Genomic DNA, 20791 nt, shown 5'->3' on the forward strand with positions numbered 1-20791 from the left:
TTGTTCTTCATACTCTTCATGTAACTGATTATTACCATTATTCATCTTGCACTTCATTTTGTACCTACCTTCACACCTACCTACCTACATTCACACATTACTACTGTTATGTATTTCTTTGTCAGTTCCCAAGCAGCATTTATTTCCTTACTGCTTTACTCCTTATTCCATGATATAGCTCCTAGCTCTCTCCTAAGCCTCTCATAATCACCAGCTTTATAATTCCACGTATATCCTTTCCTCACAGAGGTCTGCATATATATCGCTAGCCGCAACCCAGGTGATCACTTCATGATCATTCTCACCAACGGGAGGAAAGTACAAAATCCCAATGACAGTTACATCCTCTGATGAAATGATCAGATCCAAAATCTCAATCCTTGTGTCCCTTCCTTTATGTACTGCCTCAGACAGTTGTCTCTCAAGAACTCAAGAAATTCATTTTCCATATCCCAAATGCTATTAGTTCATTCCAATCTATACTGCCATAATTAAAATCATGCATAATGAACACTCTCCTTGTTCACTAACTCAAGTTGTTCATACATTTCTCCATCAGCAATCTCCACATTACCTGGACTATAGCAATATCCAATTAAATATGTCATAATTCTCCTGCTATCATCAGCTGCACTCCCCCTCTCTGTTTCTCCTTTCTATCCTCACAAAAAACACTTGCACCCTTCAATTTCTATTCCGGTTAGGATATATCATCTTCATTCAACCATGTTTCAATTATTCCAATAATCTTGGGATGAATAAAGTCAATCAGTGAAACCATTTCATCTTCCTTATTTATGATACTTCTAGCATTTGTAAATAAACACAGTAGTGTTTCTTCCCCCCCCCCCCCCTCCATTTCCCTGTTCCTCTTGCATTAGCATTCTCTTCATCTCTCACACTACTACTTTTCCATTGCCAAGCACTTCTGTCTCTTCAATGCCACATGGATTTACACAAATATTATTACTTTTTCTTGTGTTTTTCATGGAATTAAAGAAACCTGAACAGTAAGATAAAGTTTATGGGCCACACTGATAAGGTGGTTTCAAAAAATTGCATTGGATAAGGGGTGCTGTTAAAGAAGATGCTGATTTGTAAGAAAGAGTAAGACCATATCTAGAATGGTATGCATGCATATGTCACCTTGGTGTCATGGAGATGGAGAGACCGTTAATAAGATCCAGAAGTGGGCAACCAAGATGAACTGGCTTATGGAACTGTGCATATGTGGACAGATTGATGAAATGTAGTATTCAAAGTTTGAGAAAGAAATGGATAGGAGGAGATATGATAGCAACTTACAAGTTAGTATGAACAACTTACATTATACATACAATGAGATTTTGCAACTTATGGCATGTTTTAGGTGAACTCATGGTCATTCTTCGAAACTGCTAAGGATGTGGTTAAGGAAGCATGTGGGATTCAGATTCATTTCATGATGAGTAGTGTGTGTGATATAGGTGCCATTAGATGTCCAGAATGTGCATCTTGGGTGAGTGTGCCCAGGAAAGAAAGGATAGGTGATAGGTATGAGCAGAGGTTGACAAAGTATGCAAAATGTTACTCACCATGAAAAAATGTGCTACAGGACCCCCTCCCCATCATTAGGCATTCCATAAAGTTATTAGTGACACTGTATCATTGTTTAGAGAATATTTACTTTGTGTGAGAACCATTCTATTCTGTCCAGTCTGCTGTCAATAAGCGATAAGAATGGGCAATAAGCTACAAACAACATTGATTTCTTGAAAAATATAATTTGTTACATTAAATGTTACATTAAAAGCGCCTCCGTAGCGCAATTGGAAGCACGATGGTACATTGCGCCCTTCGATTGGAATAGGCCTAAGTTCGATTCTCGTCGCGACGGGAGGAATCTTTATCTGGTCGATTTCAATCGATGGTGAGTTAGCCGATCTCATACGGAGGTAACAGGGTTTTTTCTCCCGGAAACTCGGGTTTTTCATCCCGCATACATACAAATCGGCCCTTCAGAACACACGCAATTTACAGACAAAAATTACTAGTTGTGGTGGTGTTGGAGGTGGGCAGTAGGTGGCGTTGATTCGTAGTAGAGGTAAGGTGTAGAGACAGTTGAAGATGTCCTCCCGCGATGAGTCTTCGGACTCCTTGGAGGTATCAGGAATAATAATAATAATAAAATTTTATTACTAGAATGACCCTTTATGATATACACGTGCTTCTTCTTCTGTGTTTTTTTTTAAGTAAAAAAAAAGAATTTGTAAACAAAGTTATTTTTTATTAAATAAAAAAAAAATTCTATTTTTTTCAGTCTGCAGCTACTTGCTAGCTGGCAAAATCTGCTCGCCAGAGGAGAGTATATTTGTTGAGCCCAGGGTATGAATAACTAAGATAGTCATCCCTTGATAAGTCATATTGGACTTATTAGAGGAAGAGACATAATAATAATATGCTGGATTTTTCTTTCAACCCATTCTCACAATCATGTCATTCATTGTTGCTGCTCTTCTCTCTGCTCTGCATTATGATATCTGTTCAATACACTCACTGTCTTTTCTTTCACACATTTCTATTATACATCCTCTAATGCTGATCTCTCTCTCTCTCTCTTACCACATAATTCATGTACCCTGTTAAGGTCATTTCTATGGACTTTTGCTATAATTTTTCCCATAATCAAATTGCTTCATTGCCATATTCATACTCCATTATTTCTCTGTTATTTCTTTGTTATTTCTCCACACAAGCACCCCTTTGATATTCTATGCCACACAGTGAGTCATCAATTCCCAATACATCACACTCCTCACTTTTGCTATTCCTTTCTTCTTCCTTCACTAGCATCTCTCATCTTTCCCAACACTGTTTCTATTTGTTTTCTAATTTTTACACTTTCCTGTCATCTTTTTTATGCCTTTTTCTGTACTCTCTCTTTCTCTCTTAGTTACTCCAGTCCAATCTCTTATTCTCAGAACTTTCTCTCACTCCTGCTGTTGCTTCCTTGAATCAGTAAACTTCTCAAGTCTCCTAATCTCTTTCTTCACCAGTCTCATTCAGTCTTCATGCCTTCCACTTAAAATCTCAGTACTCTTTTTATATTTCTGATCGTACTGATAAAATTATTATTTTTGTTATATATAGGCACATCCAGAAAGTCAGTCACTCATTGAGGAGGGTCCCTTTTCACATCATATAATGCTAAAATATACAATGCCCCTTTTTGAAAGCATGGACTGAAAACATGTTTGTGATACCCACTCATAGCTTATTTCATTTACTGATCATAGGCTATGAATATAGCCTGGATTGTATGCTACCTTACCATACCTAGCTTACTCACCTTTCATTATGTTTGTTTATTATTATTATTACCCAGGACCCCATGGAGTCAAAGACTCATCTGGGAGGTCCTTTTATCATACACACAGATCATCATACCATGCTTTAAACACACTCAAATTCTCTGCAGACACCACACTCTCAAGCAAGGCACTCCAATCATTCATAACTCTGCATGAAAAAAACCTGCTTCTCACTCAACTACTGACACCTTCTTTATACGGTTTCCAGGGATGACCTCTTATTCACCGCTGATCTCCCACCATTTTATGAAAAATCTCTTTAACATTGATCTTATAACAACCCCTTACCAACTTGTAGGTATCTATCATATCTCCCTTCTTCCTCCTGTCCACCAGACTCTGCCAGTTGCATCTTCTCAATCTTTCCTCATACTCAACATTCCAGAGGTTAGAAACTATCTTAGTCAGTCGTCTTTGGACCCATTCCAACATCTCTTCATCCTTCTGAAAATCAGGTGACCAAATCTGGGCACAATAGTCCATGTGTGGCCTAATCTAAGCCTTATACAACGGAACAAGAATCTCCTTACTTCTACATGTCAGTGTCCTCCGCATCATTCCCAGAAGCCTTTGTGTTGTCTTCACAATTTTGGCTATGTGTCCCCTAAATTTCAGATCCTTATCACACCCAGATCTCTTATTTCCTCCACCTCCGACAATATATCCTCACCAAGCATAAATTCTGCATCCCATCTATGTTTTCCAAATTTTAAAACCTTACATTTTGCAACATTGAACTCACATCCCCATTCCCAATCACTCAATTTATTCAAGTCTTCTTGTAAGGCCACAACATCTTCTCTACTCTTCATGGTTCATCCCAACTTTGCATTATCTACAAACAACTGAATATCTCCATCCAAATCTTCACCAATATCATTAATATACAAGTTAAACAGTAACGGCCCTAAAACAGATCCCTGAGGCACACCACTGGGGACTTTCCTTTTTCTGGATACCGCTCCCTCATACACAACTTGTTGATACTTATCAGATAGCCAGCCTCCAATCTAATGCACTAATCTAATATCCAACCCCATCTGCTCTAGTTTGCCTATTAACTTATCATGTGGTAATCTATCAAAAATCTTTGCAAAACCTGAGTATATTACTGTGTATATCCTTCTCCTCTGTTAGCAGTCACCTTACTGTAATAAGTAGATTACTAAAACATGACATTCCTTTAGCATATCCATGCTGTCCATCAAAGATAATAGCATTGTTGTCAATCCAATTCTGGATCCTAGTTCTCACAAGCTTCTTCAACAACTTAACCACAACACCTGACACACAGACAGGCCTATAGTTTGATGCTTGAGTTCTATCACCTCCTTTATGAAGTGGCACAGTCTTGCTGTCCTTCCATTCCTTAGGAACTTGACTGAGTGCAAGACTAGTATTAAAAAAATTGTCAAGGCTGGCATCAACTCCCTGGCACGTTCCTTCAGAATACGTGGTAATATATTATCAAATCCCGCAGTCTTATTTACATCTAGTTTGCTCAACTCCCCATACACCTCTTGCTTTTCTCATAGTCTCATGATGATTAATGTCAAAACAGGAAAAATTGAATTCTTTGAAATCATTGGGCAAATTTTCATTATGTTTAAACTGTTCAAAAGAAAAAAATAAAAATAAAATAAACGACTTAGCGAGAAAAAAAGTGATAGCACAAGGAAAGATTAAAAACGATTTTTGATGCTTCAATATTTCATCTCATTCACTGAAACATCTTCAGGGATTACAACTAACAGCTGTAACACAAACACATAAAGGCATCACAATACTGAACGAAGCACATGCCTACAACTTGAGTCCTATCTAGGTGGTGTGCCCTCTATGGTCATTTGTAGAAGGCCTAAGTTGTAAATTGTGATCTCTAAGAAGTAATGTTTTCTAAATTTTGTGAAGTTTCTTGCAATCGTATTTGTTCAAATTTGGTTGATTTCTGAGTGCCACTGCAGATTCCAAAAAGAGTCTTTCTTTCTTAAATTTACTATGATGTAGCATGGTGATTTTCTTTCAGGGGACAATGTGTGTGTGTGGTATCCAATACATGGTGTGCAACACCATATTAAATATAGTCGTGATTGAGATGTAAGTTCATCTATATGGATGGAGGCTGATCTACCTGTCACTCCATAGTATGCAAACTTGCAGGAACAGGATACTTGATCTGCATGTCTGAACACATAAAAAATGTTAAAAAAAGAAGAGAGCATAAATCAGGCATGGCATTCCACACAACCATTACTGGCCATCAAGTACTCTGGCAAAAAACAAAAATGTCATATATATTGATAATAACTCATATTTATGAATTTAGGGACACAAAACACACGTGTTGAAAAGATTATTTTACTGATTAATAATAAAATAATAACTTGATGTTTCGACCCCTGTATTGAGGTCATTATCAGAAGGATACATGTATATAAGAACCAAGCTACATGCTGTTATACTCTATACAGGTAAATTACATCTACATTGTTAACTAACCTTTTTTCTTAGCCTGCCCTCTAGTGACAAAAAAAATAATAAAAATATAAAAAAAATTACCAATAAAAACTACAATAAACTCTGCTAAAGTCCTCATGTACTAGGATTTTTCTAGAATTATACAGTTCGTATTGTTATATTACGATTATCTTCTGAATTTGTACATTACAGGTTGCTATTGAATGTTCAGGAAAAAAAAAAAAAAAGATCACAGATGACTCAGCCAAGCACCTATTACTCAAAAACAAAAAACAATTAATAACAAAGTTTCAAGCATTAAAACTACAGGAAAGCACAAGACGATTACGACGCCATAACGAAAGGAGCAGCCAATCACCCACAAACGCAGTTAGGAGCAACTGTCTGGTTATCAACCAATCGGATCACAACCTCACCCAAGGTGAACTCTCGCTACTGGAGAAAGGTTTAAATTATGCCATTGCTCTGAGGTCAGTAAATAAACTAGATATAATCTATCATATCGAGAGAGGTTTAAGATCCCTCCCCGCCAATTTAGCTGACAAAATACGGATGGAAACTGGCTGTTTACTAAATTCAACCAAAAAATTAAGCAGCAACCTAAACAAAAACTGAACAGAAAAACTGGCCTTCAAATCCCTAAAAAATAACCATGACATTATTATCACAAAAGCAGATAAAGGGAATGCCACTGTTGTTTTAAATTGGATAACTCACATAGAAAAAATGAACCATTTGGTATCCGACCACAACACCTACCAAATGGTAAATTACAACCCCATGCACCGCAACAGAAAGAAAACTACTGAACTACTTAAATCAGTTAACATGGGGCCGGAAGAAACAATTAAAAAAGTAATACAGCAGTATGCACATGTGCCCAGAATTACGTCCAATTGTGGAAGGAATCGACAGCCTGAATTACCACTTAGCCAAAAAATTAGCGGCCACACTCAAGGAATTGGTTGGTCATTCACCTTCCTACATAAAAAATACACAACATTTCATAAACAAAATTAAAAACATTACACTCAACGACCAAGATCTATTAGTCAGCTTTGACATAACTTCCCTTTTCACCAATGTCTCAAATAATGATACTATCTTACTCTTACAGAACATATTTCCACACGACATCACAGCCCTCTTTGCCCACGTACTAGCTCTGGATAATTCGTGTGGCAAAACAATTTTTTACAGCCATGGGCTCACCACTCCCCCCCCCAATAGCAAACTTTTATATGGAAGACTTTGAGCAACGAGCTCTAGAGTCGGCGTGACTAAAGCCCAAAATTTGCTCAGATATGTCGACAATATTTTCGCCATTTGGCCCCACGGCCGCGAAGCACTAAATACATTCCTTAGCTACCTGAACAGACAACACAAATGCATCCAATTCACCACTGAAATAGAAAAAAAAACAACTCTCTTCCATTCCTAGACACACTTGTCACAAGTCTTCCTTCAAGCTGTCTCTCCTTCTCAGTTTACTGCAAACCTACACACAGAACTTCTTATCACCACCCAACACAAAAACTAGGGGTCATAAGCACCCTTAAACACAGAGCTCAAACTATTTGTTCAAATGAACAAGCTCTTAACCATGAATATGAGACCATCAAATATATCTTTATAAAAAATGGATACAGTATAAAAACCATTCACAAGATCCTCCACAAAGATAAAACTAATAACAAAAAAGATTTCAAGAATGCTATTGCTATACCATATGTTAGAGGCATTTCAGAAAAAACAGACAGAACACTACACAAATACAAAATCAAAACCACCTTTAAACCCCGACAAAATTAAGACACCTACTCAGTTCTTCCAAGGATCCCCTGCCACACCTAGCCCACCCAGGGGTTACCAAATAGATTGCACATGTAACATACCATACATAGGGGAAATAGGGCGAACCATCCCAATCAGAAAGGATGAACACAAACGACACATAAAATACCTCCATTTTGGAAAAGCCAGCCTTTCTGACCATGCACTCCAAACATACCACAGAATTGATTGGAAAGGTACCAAGTCCCTACACCGCACCAAAACCTGGATCGAGCGAAAATTCAAGGAAGCATGTGAAATGCTCAAACATGATCTGAATCTGAATAAAAATAATGGTCTAACCATTCCAAGAATGTGGAGGACCCATCTGCAACCTTCATAGCAACCACAAAGAAAAATCTCAATACAAGAAGACTTGGTGAAGTGTTGTTTTTTTTTTTTCCCTGAACATCCAATAGCAACCTATACTGTACAAATTCAGAAGATAATCGTAATATAACAATATGAGCTGTATAATTCCAGAAGAATCCTAGTACGTGAGGACTTTAGCAGAGTTTATTGTAGTTTTTATTGGTAATTTTTTATTTTTATTATTTATTTTTTTTGTCACTAGAGGGCAGGCTAAGAAAAATGATTAGTTAACAACGTAGATGTAATTTACCAGTATAGAGTGCAACAGCATGTAGCTTGGTTCTTATACACACGTATCCTTCTGATGATGACCTTCATACAGTGGTCGAAACGTCAAGTTATTATTTTATTATTAATCAGTAAAATAATCTTTCAACACGTGTGTTTTGTGTCCCTAAATTCATAAATATGAATGCTGATCACCGTGTAACCTTAAAAGAAAAAAAAAATTGATAATAATTGTTTCACAAGAAAATTTAAAGGAGTCTCACAAATGCTTAGGATCCCTACACAATGTAATAAAAATCAAGGCTTAATTTTACCTGACCTATGGTCTGCTTTCATCAAAATTTTAATTGCCATAGACCTAGGATATAGCATGTGTGATACCACAGAACATGATAGCAACAACTAGCAATGTTCCAACATTGCTAGTTGTAACTAGCATGCAGTAACGAATTTACCATTTGTATTCTGGTTTATCAATTATATTTAATAGTGGTGAAGTTATCAAAAACATGTAATATGTGTAATTAATTGTTAATAGGCTTTTGTTGTGTAAAATGTTTATGTATCACTACCCTTGATGATGTAAGTCTTATGACACACAAAACTTGTCGGATTTTAATTGCTTATTTTTAATAAACTCCTTATTTATGTTACAATGTGGTCTCAATACCAAAAACTTCCCACAGAACTAGAATGCCTATTTAAAAAAGGTATCTTCCTGGTCCACTGACATCACAAAAAAATACTCAAATCTTCTGTTCTCCCCCCCCCCCCCCCAGATACGGTTTATCTAAACTGCAGACTCAATCCCCCCCCCCCTTGATTCGCTAATCTTTCCTTTCCCATTCTGTTTAAGTGACCATACCATCTGAGATTAGCTCTGCTAACACATTCCTGGATGCTAACAAAGTCAAGTTCTTTCCTAATATCCTTGTTTTTAATATTATATTACCACTGATGCCATTTGTTTATGCCCCTAATCTTTATCAGGATTCTCATATCTGCAGTCTCCAGTCTTTGGTCAAGTATTTTACTTCTAACCCAGCTCTCAGATCCATAAGTTAAAACTGGTTTGAACACTGTCTTGTATACAGCTAATTTAGTGTTTTCACTAATTTCTCTCTTATTCCATATAAATTTATTTAGTTGACTTCCTACCTTACCATTACCAGCTTTGTTGATTTTGTTGTCTATTTCCATATTTAATTTACCATCGTCACTAAAAATCATGCCTAAATAGCTGAAATGTTTTACTTGTTCTATAGGTTCTCCATTCACAATGCAGTTGATATTTTTAATGCTTCTGCCTATTTTCATTGTTTTTGTCTTGTTATTGCTGACCTTCATATCATATCCATTACAACAGTTATTCAATTTAGTCAGGGAATCTTGTAGACTTGTGGCAGATTTATTTAGAAGTATAACGTCATCTGCATAAAGCAAAGAGATGAGATTAACACCTTCAATTTTGATATCAGGTTTAATACCACTTTCCTTCATAATGTGATCTATATAGATAATGAATAACAGAGGGGATAATGTACATCCTTGTCTGATACCAGATTTAATATTAAACCATCTTCCTGTACTTTCTTCAATTCTAACTGCTGACTTACAACTCAAATAAAGACAAAGTATTGCTTCATATATTGTCCCACTGACACCATACAACTGTAGCATTTTGAATATCTTCTCTCTCTTGGCACCTTGTCATATGCTTTTTCCAGCTCTACAAAACTTAAATACAAATCTTTGTTATATTCCCATGATTTTTCAACTATTTGAAGATTTGAACTATTGAAGAGATGTTTATGAATGAGGAAGTGAGTGGCATGAGTATGGAAAATGAGAGCAAGGGTGTGCAAGAGGAACAGGGAAACGGGGAGGTTCAGGGTAGACAGGGGTATACAGCATGAGAAAGGTGGGTGCTCCAAGAGGATGTGAGAGCATGTGTAGACAGGAAAGCAATGGGAAGACCTGGGATCAAGAGGAAACAGTTGAAATTGAAGAGGGTTCTAAAATAAATAAGCAGAAAGGGCAATGGCCACAGACAAGCATGGAGAGATCACATCAAATGAGTGGTATCAGTGGAACTAGCTGTAGATCCAAAATAAGCTGTTGTGTTTGTATACAAATATATTCCTGTGTATGGATAGAGTATGGATATGTATTCCTGATTTCATGCCTGGGCAGTGTTTTTTACCACTGTGCTGTCACTGATTGTTTCATTTAGCAATTTTTCAAAATAATTACTCGATACTTCAAAGATATGTTTTTCTCCAGGTTTCATGTCACCTTTATCATCTCTAATTCCTTTTACAGCACTCTTTCCTCCATTTCTGAGCTTCTTCAGCAACCTCCGGAATATCTTGCCACCTTCTTGATATTTATTTCCTATGTTCTTGCCAAAGTCTTCCCATGAGTTTTGTTTAGATAGTTTTACGCAGTGTTTAACTTTTTTACATTTGTCTCTGTATTCTCTAAGAGCACAAGCTGACTTATTTGCTGGGAACTTTTGATATGCTTTCTTCTTTTCCTTCACTTCCTCTTTAACTTCCTGTGTCCACCATGGAGTTCTGATTTTTCTATCTTGCAGACAACCTCACCACATGCTTCTCTGGCTGAATCAATCAGTGTTTTCTTCAAGGCTTGCCACTGAATCTCCAAGGTTTGGTTCCTGTTCTCAAAGTCTTTCATTTTTTTTCAATAATCTTTGTGTATTTTAGTCTACACTTCACATCTGAAGCTGCTCAACTTTTATTCGCTTTAAAACTTTCTTACATGTTATTCTTTTCAATACGAAATTCAATTTTATCCTGCTCAAGACTAAATAGTGATCACTTCCAATTTCAAATCCTCTGTACACTCTGGTGTCCTGCACCAGGGAGTAAATGTCACTATCAACAATAACATAGTCAATGAGACTTTTCTTATTCCTTGCCTCTTCTCTCCATGTGAATTTGTGCACATTTTTATGTTGGAACATGGTGTTAGCAATAACCAGTCCATGTCCTGAGCAGAAATTCAACAGGTATTTGCCATAATTATTAGTTTTGCTCTTTTCTCCAAATTTTCCCAAAACATTTTTGTTTGTCTGACAATCATCTCTCTGATCCAGAGAATTTTAATAATAAGGTGACACTTCATACATCTGCTCACTCACTATTAGTGCCTTCTCACTCAAGCTTTGCACAATATTGCACCAAAAAGGAGCAAATTCTTTGATGATTTCCTTTTAAGCACTTCAATATCCTCTACCACTTTCATCAACTAATAATAGTATCTGTCTATAGCCTCATTTTTCTCAACTAATATTATCCTCTCATACTCAGAATTTCATGATGATGATGTTATGAAGCCATTTGTATTCATCATCTTGTTGATTATTCTTTCCCAACGTAATCCATAATATATAATACAGCTACTTCTTTCCAAATTTTATATTTTTAATCTCGCCATTCATCTATTTGAAACATAATTTACTTAACCTTTTTGACTTTTGGAACACATTCAAAAATTGCTGCTGTTAACTATTTTTATCAAATTCTTTGATGAATAATTTGATGATTCCTTTTAAACACTTCAGTATCCTCTGCCAGTTTCATGAACTGATGCCATTTATATTCATCATGTTGTCGATTATTCTCTCCAAACTTAATGTATAATCCATAATACAGTTACTTCCTTCCAAATTATATGCTTAATCTCACCATTCATACATTTTAAACCTAATTTATTTAACCTTATGACCTTTGGAACACATTCAAAAATTGCTGCTATTAAATATTTTTTGGCAAGTTCTTGAGCAACAGTGATCTCCTTTCATCTACCTTCATTCCAAGCAGTTTCCTGACTACAGTTACTAACCTTCTTTAATTTCTCACATCACTGTTCAGCCCAAAGTATTTTTTCTTATTTACACTCTCCATTTTTTCACCCTTTGTTAAATGATGGCTCTCCACTCTGATCAGGATGTGATCACTTTTCCTCACAAGTGATAAATATTATTTATTTTCTTTACAACTGCAGATCCTAATATTATCACTAAATTTGCAGAATAAACTTCACATGAAACTTCATTTAATAATTGTTACAAGCTCTTTCAAAAACTTCACTTTTGAAGTTTTTGAAAGAGCTTAAATATGAAGTTCACCACCTCATAAATAAGGTGGTGAACCAGTCAATCACAAGTATTCAGAATTAAAAATTCAATATTGAAGTACGAATCATTAGACTACTGAAATCTTTTTACATTTTTAAAAAACAATTTTTGAAAAGATACTACCTAAGAATAATTTTATGACCAAATTCAAATTGATAATATGTTACTGAATATGAAAAAGGAACATATTAAAATAAAATAATTAACTCACCCCACTCCATTCAGATACCATCCACTCCACTCCTTCACAAGGCATCAATATGCAAGGCTGAGAAACTAAAGGATGAGTAGCTGCTTCACAAAATGAGTCATCAAGAAGTTCAATATCCTGTTCAGTAGAATTTCTGCGACATTCAATTTTTCTAGTCTGAAAGCCATCTCCACACATTTTGTCACACTAGCAGAAAATAAAAATCAAAAAAAATCAAAAGTGATAATTTAAAAACCCTTATAGTTATTCAAACAGAAAATTGCAGAAATAGCAACTAACAAATATCTACCTAACAGGAAATAGAAAAATTAAGCTGAAATTAAGCATTTGTATATAAATGGTAGAGGTGTAAGAAACAAAGCAAATGAAATGGTTGCATTAATTGAGTCTGTTCACCCAAAAATTATTGGAATAAGTAAGACATGGTTGGAATGAGGATGACATCCTAACAGGAATAGATGTGGAAGGGTATGATGTGTTTCATGACGATAGAAAGGGTAAAAAGGGAGGGGGGGGGAGTGCTATTAATGATAGACAAAGAGTTATGTCCATACAAAGTAGAGATGCAAGAGGGAAATAGTGCCAGTGGTTTTGAGGCAGTATGGTGTGAGATAGAGGTGAATAGAATGAAATACTTGGTTGGATGTTGTTGTAGACCTGGTAATGTCGATGGTAGTGACTATGAAATGTATAATCAAATTAGCCAAGCAAAAGGATGATCGTTATGGGTGATTTTAATTATGACAATACAGACTGGGATAATGAGACAGCAACTGGAAATAAAGAAAATGAGTTTCTTGAGTTTTTGAGGGGCAACTACCTAGACAATATGTAATAGACAGCACACGAAGATTGAAAGTCTTGGATTTGGTCATCTAATCAGAGGATGTAATTATAAATGAGGTGTCAAATCACCCACCAATTGGTGTGAGTGACCATTAGGTGATTACCTGGGTGGTTGCCAGTAGTGTGAGAACCTCTGTAAGAAAACGATATATGTGGAACTACAAGGGGGGGGGGGGGAGGATTATGAAGAGCTCAGGAGGCAGCTTACAGGTGTAGCATGGAATGAGGAGTTAGCTGGAAAAGAGATCAATGCAGCTTGGGGGATTTTCAAAAACTATCTAGTAGATGCAATATCTAAATGTATTCCAAGGGTCAGAAGTTTAAATAATGTAGGTATGAAATGGATGAATAAAGAGATTAAGCATACGATACAGAGAAAAAGGGCATTATGGAGGCAGCATAAAAGAAGTGGTAATAACCAATTCCATGAGGATTACAAATACCAGGCCAGGCGGTTACTTGGTTGGTAAATGTAGCAAAAGTGAGGTAAGAGAAGCAGTTAGCTAATGAAGCAAAAAAGAATCCCAGGAAGTTCTTTCGATATGTAGCCAGCAAAAAAAAAGAATGATTATGGAAAGATGACATTGATTGGAGAAAATGGTATAAGGACAAATACTGCAGAAGATATAGTAGAGACACTTAATGAGCAGTTCATAAAGGTCTTTCATTCTGGTGAATGTGACTTCATGGAGAGATTGAGAACAGTTGATGATGGGGAGGAGACCGACTGTAAGTGAGTAACAGGTGTATGGGGAGTTGAGCAAACTCTATGTTAATAAGCCTTTGGGACTTGATAATATATCGCCATGTATTCTGAAGGAATGCGCCAAGGAGTTGACATCTTCTTGACATATTTTTTTTAATATGAGTCTTGCACTAGGTCGAGTTCCAAAGAAGTGGAAGGAGGGCAATTTTGTGCTGCTTCATAATGGAGATAATAGAACTCCAGCATCAAATTATAGGCCTATCTGTGTGTCAGGTGTTGTGGTTAAGTTGTTGGAGAAGCTGGTGAGAACTAGGATCCAGAATTTGGTTGACAAAAATGGTATTATCTTTGATGGACAGCATGGATTTGCTAGAGAAAGGTTGTGTTTTAGTATCTACTTACTTATTACAATAAGATGACAGCTTCCTTGTACAGAGAAGAGGGATACACAGTAGTATACTTAGATTTTGTAAAGGCTTTTGATAGATTACCGCATGATAAGTTGATACTCAATCCAGAGCGGATGGGGTTGTGCATTAGATTAGTGCACAGGATCAGAGACTGGCCATCTGATAGGTATCAGCAAGTTGTGTATGGGGGAGTGATATCCCAGAAGAGAGAAGTCACTAGTGGTGTACCTCAGGGGTGTTTTAGTGCCATTACTGTTTAACTTTAATGTACAACAATATCATTAATGTTATACATTAATGATATTGGTGAAGATTTGGATGGAGATATTCAGTTGTTTCCAGATGATGCAAAGCTGGGATGAATTATGAAGAGTAGATAAGATGTTGTGGCCTTACAAGAAGACTTGAATAAATTGAGTGAAGGGACACAGAAATGGCAGGTTTTAATGGAAGGGACAGCAAAATGTAAGGTTTTAAAATTTGAGAAACAAAGATGAGATGTAGAATTTATCTTTAGTGCAAATATATTGTTTGAGGTGGAGGAAATAAGAGATCTTGAAGTGATAGTAGATAAGGATCTGAAATTTAGGGGACACATTCACAAAATTGTGAGGACAACATAAAAAATTCTGAAAATGATGCAGAAGACGCTGACTTGTAGAAACAAGGAGATTCTTGTCCATTGTATAAGGCATTGATTAGGCCACACATGGGCTACTGTGCACAGGTTTGGTCACCTGGTTTTCAAAAGGATGAAGAGATGTTGGAAAGAGTCCGAAGGCCACTGACTAATGTTTTCTGACCTCTGGAATGTCGAATATGATGAAAGGTTTAGAAGTTGCAATTTACAGTCTAGTGGATAGTTGGAAGAGGGGAGATATGATAGAGATCTACAAGTTGGTAAGGAGTTGTTACAGGATCAATGTTGGAGAGGTTTTACTGAAAATGGTGTGAGATCAGGGGAGAACCAGAGGTCTTCCCTGGAAGCTGTATAACAAGGCTATGAGAAGGGGAGTTAGAAGCAGGTGTTTTTTTCGTGCAGAGTTGTGAATGATTGGAATGCTTTACCTGAGAGTGTGGTATCTTCAGAGAATTTGAGTGTGTTTAATGTGCAGTATAACAAGCTGTGTGTATGACAATAGGACCTGCTAGATGAATCTTTGACTCCATGGGATCTTGGGTAGTAATAATAATAATAATAATAATGTCATCAAATCCCATGATGCTTTAGTGTAATCAAAAATCTGTTCCATTCATGTCATCAAGTAATTTAATTTTATTACACAAGTTTTGCATTCTATTATTCATATATAAATAGTGTTATATGATTAAAAAAATGCAAGAGGTGTAAGATAACAAAATGATTTTTGCACAATTTTAAGCTATACACATACATGATATTTATCTTGAAATGTGATAAGCTAATAACAGTAAAGTTGTAAATTTTTTAAGTGTTACTCTGTATATATACACAGTTATACAGTAATAACACTATATATATATATATTTGAAAAAAATAGATTTAATGACTCCAAGACCGAGATAACATATAAAGATTTTAATGATAAATACTACTAGTTTCGGCATATAGCAGCCTTCTTCAGGTATTTATAAAGGATAGGAATACTAATAAACATTGAATTATTTAAACAAACTGGAAATTACAGGTACAAATTGCCTCACATAATCGATACATAAAAACGTTGTAATTTTCAAGTTGTTCCAACTGGCGTGCCATTGTTTGTTGCAATTGTGCGTGCAAGTTCACGTGAACGCCAATATTGAATAACTGCAGCATGGCTATCTGGGATGTTATAACTTAAATTATTATTTAAGTGGACCAGGATCAGTAGGATTTCCCTTGATTCTACGATTTTCCTTTCAAACTCATCTTCACAGCGAAAAATATTTTCTGATCTATTCCAGCATACAGAGTGGCTTTGTTGGTCATCATTAGGATTATTTGAAAAAAGAACATGACTGGATAACGCAGTTGCATGAGATCTTTTATATGAGATGTCTCTCTTATGCTCTTCTATGCGTTGTTCAATAGATTTGTTAGTTTGACCAAAGTATGGGATATTGCAATCACACCACAATTTATATACTCTAGGGTACTTAAGGTTGTGATGAGTAGGTTTTGGATGGCTGATTAGAGAGCGGATTTTTGGAAGTGTGGTGAAGAAGGTCCTGATATTATATTTTTTAAGGACTTTAGCTATTTTCTTAGAGAGTGTGCTAATGTATGGAATGGAGATGCTACCTTTAAAATTAATAGTCTCTGTTGTGCACTGCTTAGGAGGGTTCAGAAGAAATTTCTTAACTGTTTTTTCAGAGTATCCATTTTGTTTAAAAATAAGAGTGAGGTGATTCATTTCTTTTTGTAGGTCATCTTGTTCATTTAAGAGAGAACGTGCTCTGTGTCCTAAGATAGATATAATTCCAAGTTTTTGTGGTGGAAAATGATGAGAAAGATTATGCAGATATCTATTGGTATGCATAGGTTTTCTGTACATAGAGATTTTTAATCTTTCAGAGCATCGTGTAAGCATAACATCCAAAAAAGGTAAAGAGTTATTATTTTCTATATCAGCAGTAAATTTTATATTAAGATGTTGGATGTTTAGATGACGAAGAAAATCTGTGAGAGCTGTGTGCCCGTGATTCCAAATAATGAATATATCATCAACATATCTTTTCCAAACTTTTGGTTTAAATGAGAAGGAAGATATGGCTTTCTTTTCAAAGTCTTCAAGGAAGATGTTAGCTAGCACTGGGGACAAAGGGTTGCCCATTGCCAGGCCTTGTTTTTGTTGGTAAATGGAGTCCTTATATCTGAAGTAACCAGAATGAATGCAATGCTTTAATAAAGTGAACATTTTTTTGGATAATTTGTCCTGTAGTAATGTAAGTACCTCGTCCGTAGGAACGTTAGTAAATAAAGATATAATGTCAAAACTAGCTAGAATGTCATTTTCATCGATGGGAATATCTTTAATATGAGAAACAAAATCTGTGGTCTTTTTGATGAAAGATGAAGATTTATTGGAGAAACACTTGAGGTACTTTGCTAAATATTTTGAAAGTTTATATGTAGGTGAATCAATTCCTTCCACAATTGGGCAAAGAGGGATGTTTTCTTTATGAATTCTTGGAACTCCATAGATGCGTGGGATAAGAGGATGTAGAGAGCGTAATGAGAGGCGAATATTATGAGGAAGTTCACTCGCAGTCTTTAACAAGTTGTTTCTACGGTTTTGTAATTCTCTTGTAGGATCTTCCTGAAGAATTGAATATATTGAACTATCTTCAAGTAATTGAAGCATTTTGTTGTGGTAATCTTCAGAGTTGAGAATGACCGTAGAGTTGCCTTTATCTGCCGGTAAAATAATAATGTTACTGTTCTGTTTTAGATTTTTTAGGGCTTTTCTTTCAGCCACTGAAATATTATCTGTTGGAGGTTTGGCATTATTTATAATAAAAATCGATTCAATACGAAGAAGTTTCGCCAAATGATTAGGAATGAGTGAACTTGCTTTTTGAAGATAGTTCAATATATTCAATTCTTCAGGAAGATCCTACAAGAGAATTACAAAACCGTACAAACAACTTGTTAAAGACTGCGAGTGAACTTCCTCATAATATTCGCCTCTCATTACGCTCTCTACATCCTCTTATCCCACGCATCTATGGAGTTCCAAAAATTCATAAAGAAAACACCCCTCTTCGCCCAATTGTGGAAGGAATTGATTCACCTACATATAAACTTTCAAAATATTTAGCAAAGTACCTCAAGTGTTTCTCCAATAAATCTTCATCTTTCATCAAAAACACCACAGATTTTGTTTCTCATATTAAAGATATTCCCATTGATGAAAATGACATTCTAGCTAGTTTTGACATTATATCTTTATTTACTAACGTTACTACGGACGAGGTACTTACGTTACTACAGGACAAATTATCCAAAAAAATGTTCACTTTATTAAAGCACTGCATTCATTCTGGTTACTTCAGATATAAGGACTTCATTTACCAACAAAACAAGGCCTGGCAATGGGCAACCCTTTGTCCCCAGTGCTAGCTAACATCTTCCTTGAAGACTTTGAAAAGAAAGCCATATCTTCCTTCTCATTTAAACCAAAAGTTTGGAAAAGATATGTTGATGATATATTCATTATTTGGAATCACGGGCACACAGCTCTCACAGATTTTCTTCGTCATCTAAACATCCAACATCTTAATATAAAATTTACTGCTGATATAGAAAATAATAACTCTTTACCTTTTTTGGATGTTATGCTTACACGATGCTCTGAAAGATTAAAAATCTCTATGTACAGAAAACCTACGCATACCAATAGATATCTGCATAATCTTTCTCATCATTTTCCACCACAAAAACTTGGAATTATATCTACCTTAGGACACAGAGCACGTTCTCTCTTAAATGAACAAGATGAACTACAAAAAGAAATGAATCACCTCATTCTTATTTTTAAACAAAATGGATACTCTGAAAAAACAATTAAGAAATTTCTTCTGAACCCTCCTAAGCAGTGCACAACAGAGACTATTAATTTTAAAGGTAGCATCTCCATTCCATACATTAGCACACTCTCTAAGAAAATAGCTAAAGTCCTTAAAAAATATAATATCAGGATCTTCTTCACCACACTTCCAAAAATCCGCTCTCTAATCAGCCATCCAAAACCTACTCATCACAACCTTAAGTACCCTGGAGTATATAAATTGTGGTGTGATTGCAATATCCCATACTTTGGTCAAACTAACAAATCTATTGAACAACGCACAGAAGAGCATAAGAGAGACATCTCATACAAAAGATCTCATGCAACTGCGTTATCCAGTCATGTTCTTTTTTCAAATAATCCTAATGATGACCAACAAAGCCACTCTGTATGCTGGAATAGATCAGAAAATATTTTTCGCTGTGAAGATGAGTTTGAAAGGAAAATCGTAGAATCAAGGGAAATCCTACTGAACCCGGTCCACTTAAATAATAATTTAAGTTATAACATCCCAGACAGCCATGCTGCAGTTATTCAATATTGGCGTTCACGTGAACTTGCACGCACAATTGCAACAAACAATGGCACGCCAGTTGGAACAACTTGAAAAATACAACGTTTTTATGTATCGATTATGTGAGGCAATTTGTACCTGTAATTTCCAGTTTGTTTAAATAATTCAATGTTTATTAGTATTCCTTTCCTTTATAAATACCTGAAGAAGGCTGCTATATGCTGAAACTAGTAGTATTTATCATTAAAATCTTTATATGTTATCTCGGTCTTGGAGTCATTAAATCTATTTTTTTCAAATGTATAACAACTGAGTAAAAGCTGATCGCCACATATATATATATATATATTAGGGTTACTAAGTAATTTTATAAACTTGGTTATTTTACTCTTAATCCCAAGTAAGCAAACAGTTAAGTTTGCGCCTGAATGTAGTTCAAGTCTAAAGGTGGTGCAACACCAGAGAAACTCAATGTAAAGGTGGGTAAAGCTCTGATCACTATTCTTAGTATTTTCTATAATGTAAAGCACATCTCAATAAGCGATGTATACTGCAATACATTATGGGTGGGGTCACTACCCAGACCAGTGTCAACCTTTTTTGAGGTCTCCTCAGTGAGTAACTAGTCCGTAAATACTAAGGTTTTAGTAATACAGAGCCATATCAACTTTACCTATACAAGTTGCTATGAGTTGTTTTTATTTTGAATAAGAATCTCTGGAGGAGATATAGATGTAAATAAGTTTTTTTTATCTTAGGAATAACGTATATTAGGGTTACCAAGTTAATTTTATAAACTTGGTTATTTTACTCCTAATCCCAAGTAAGCAAACAGTTAAGTTTGCGCTGAACGTAGTTCAAGTCTAAAGGTGGTGCAATATCAGGGCAACTCATTGTAAAGGTGACCTTTTCTGAGGAGACCTCAAAAAAGGTTGAAACCGGTCTGGGTAGTGACCTCACCCATAATGTATTGCAGTATACATCTCTTAGTGAGATGTGCTTTACATTATAGAAAATACTAAGAATAGTGATCAGAGCTTTACCCACCTTTACGATGAGTTGCCCCGGTGTTGCACCACCTTTAGACTTGAACTACGTTCAGCACAAACTTAACTGTTTGCTTACTTGGGATTAGGAGTAAAATAACCA

General features: G+C 35.7%; 1 protein-coding gene across 3 annotated transcripts in view; it reads right to left on the reverse strand.

Annotated features, from left to right (window-relative positions):
- The window catches only part of LOC150102627 (papilin-like), an 843028-nt gene that overhangs the window by 404549 nt on the left and 417688 nt on the right, over positions 1-20791 (reverse strand). For all 3 annotated transcript variants that reach the window (XM_090399411.1, XM_090399410.1, XM_090399409.1), the window contains one exon: positions 12635-12820. In XM_090399411.1, the coding sequence (XP_090255537.1) occupies positions 12635-12820 (186 nt within the window). The remainder of the gene's footprint in view (positions 1-12634; positions 12821-20791) is intronic.

This window comes from Typopeltis vanoorti, chromosome 10 (assembly GCF_054136105.1).
Source record: "Typopeltis vanoorti isolate ZY-2024b chromosome 10, IOZ_Tvanoo_1.0, whole genome shotgun sequence".
Classification (NCBI taxonomy): Eukaryota; Metazoa; Arthropoda; class Arachnida; order Uropygi; family Thelyphonidae; genus Typopeltis; species Typopeltis vanoorti.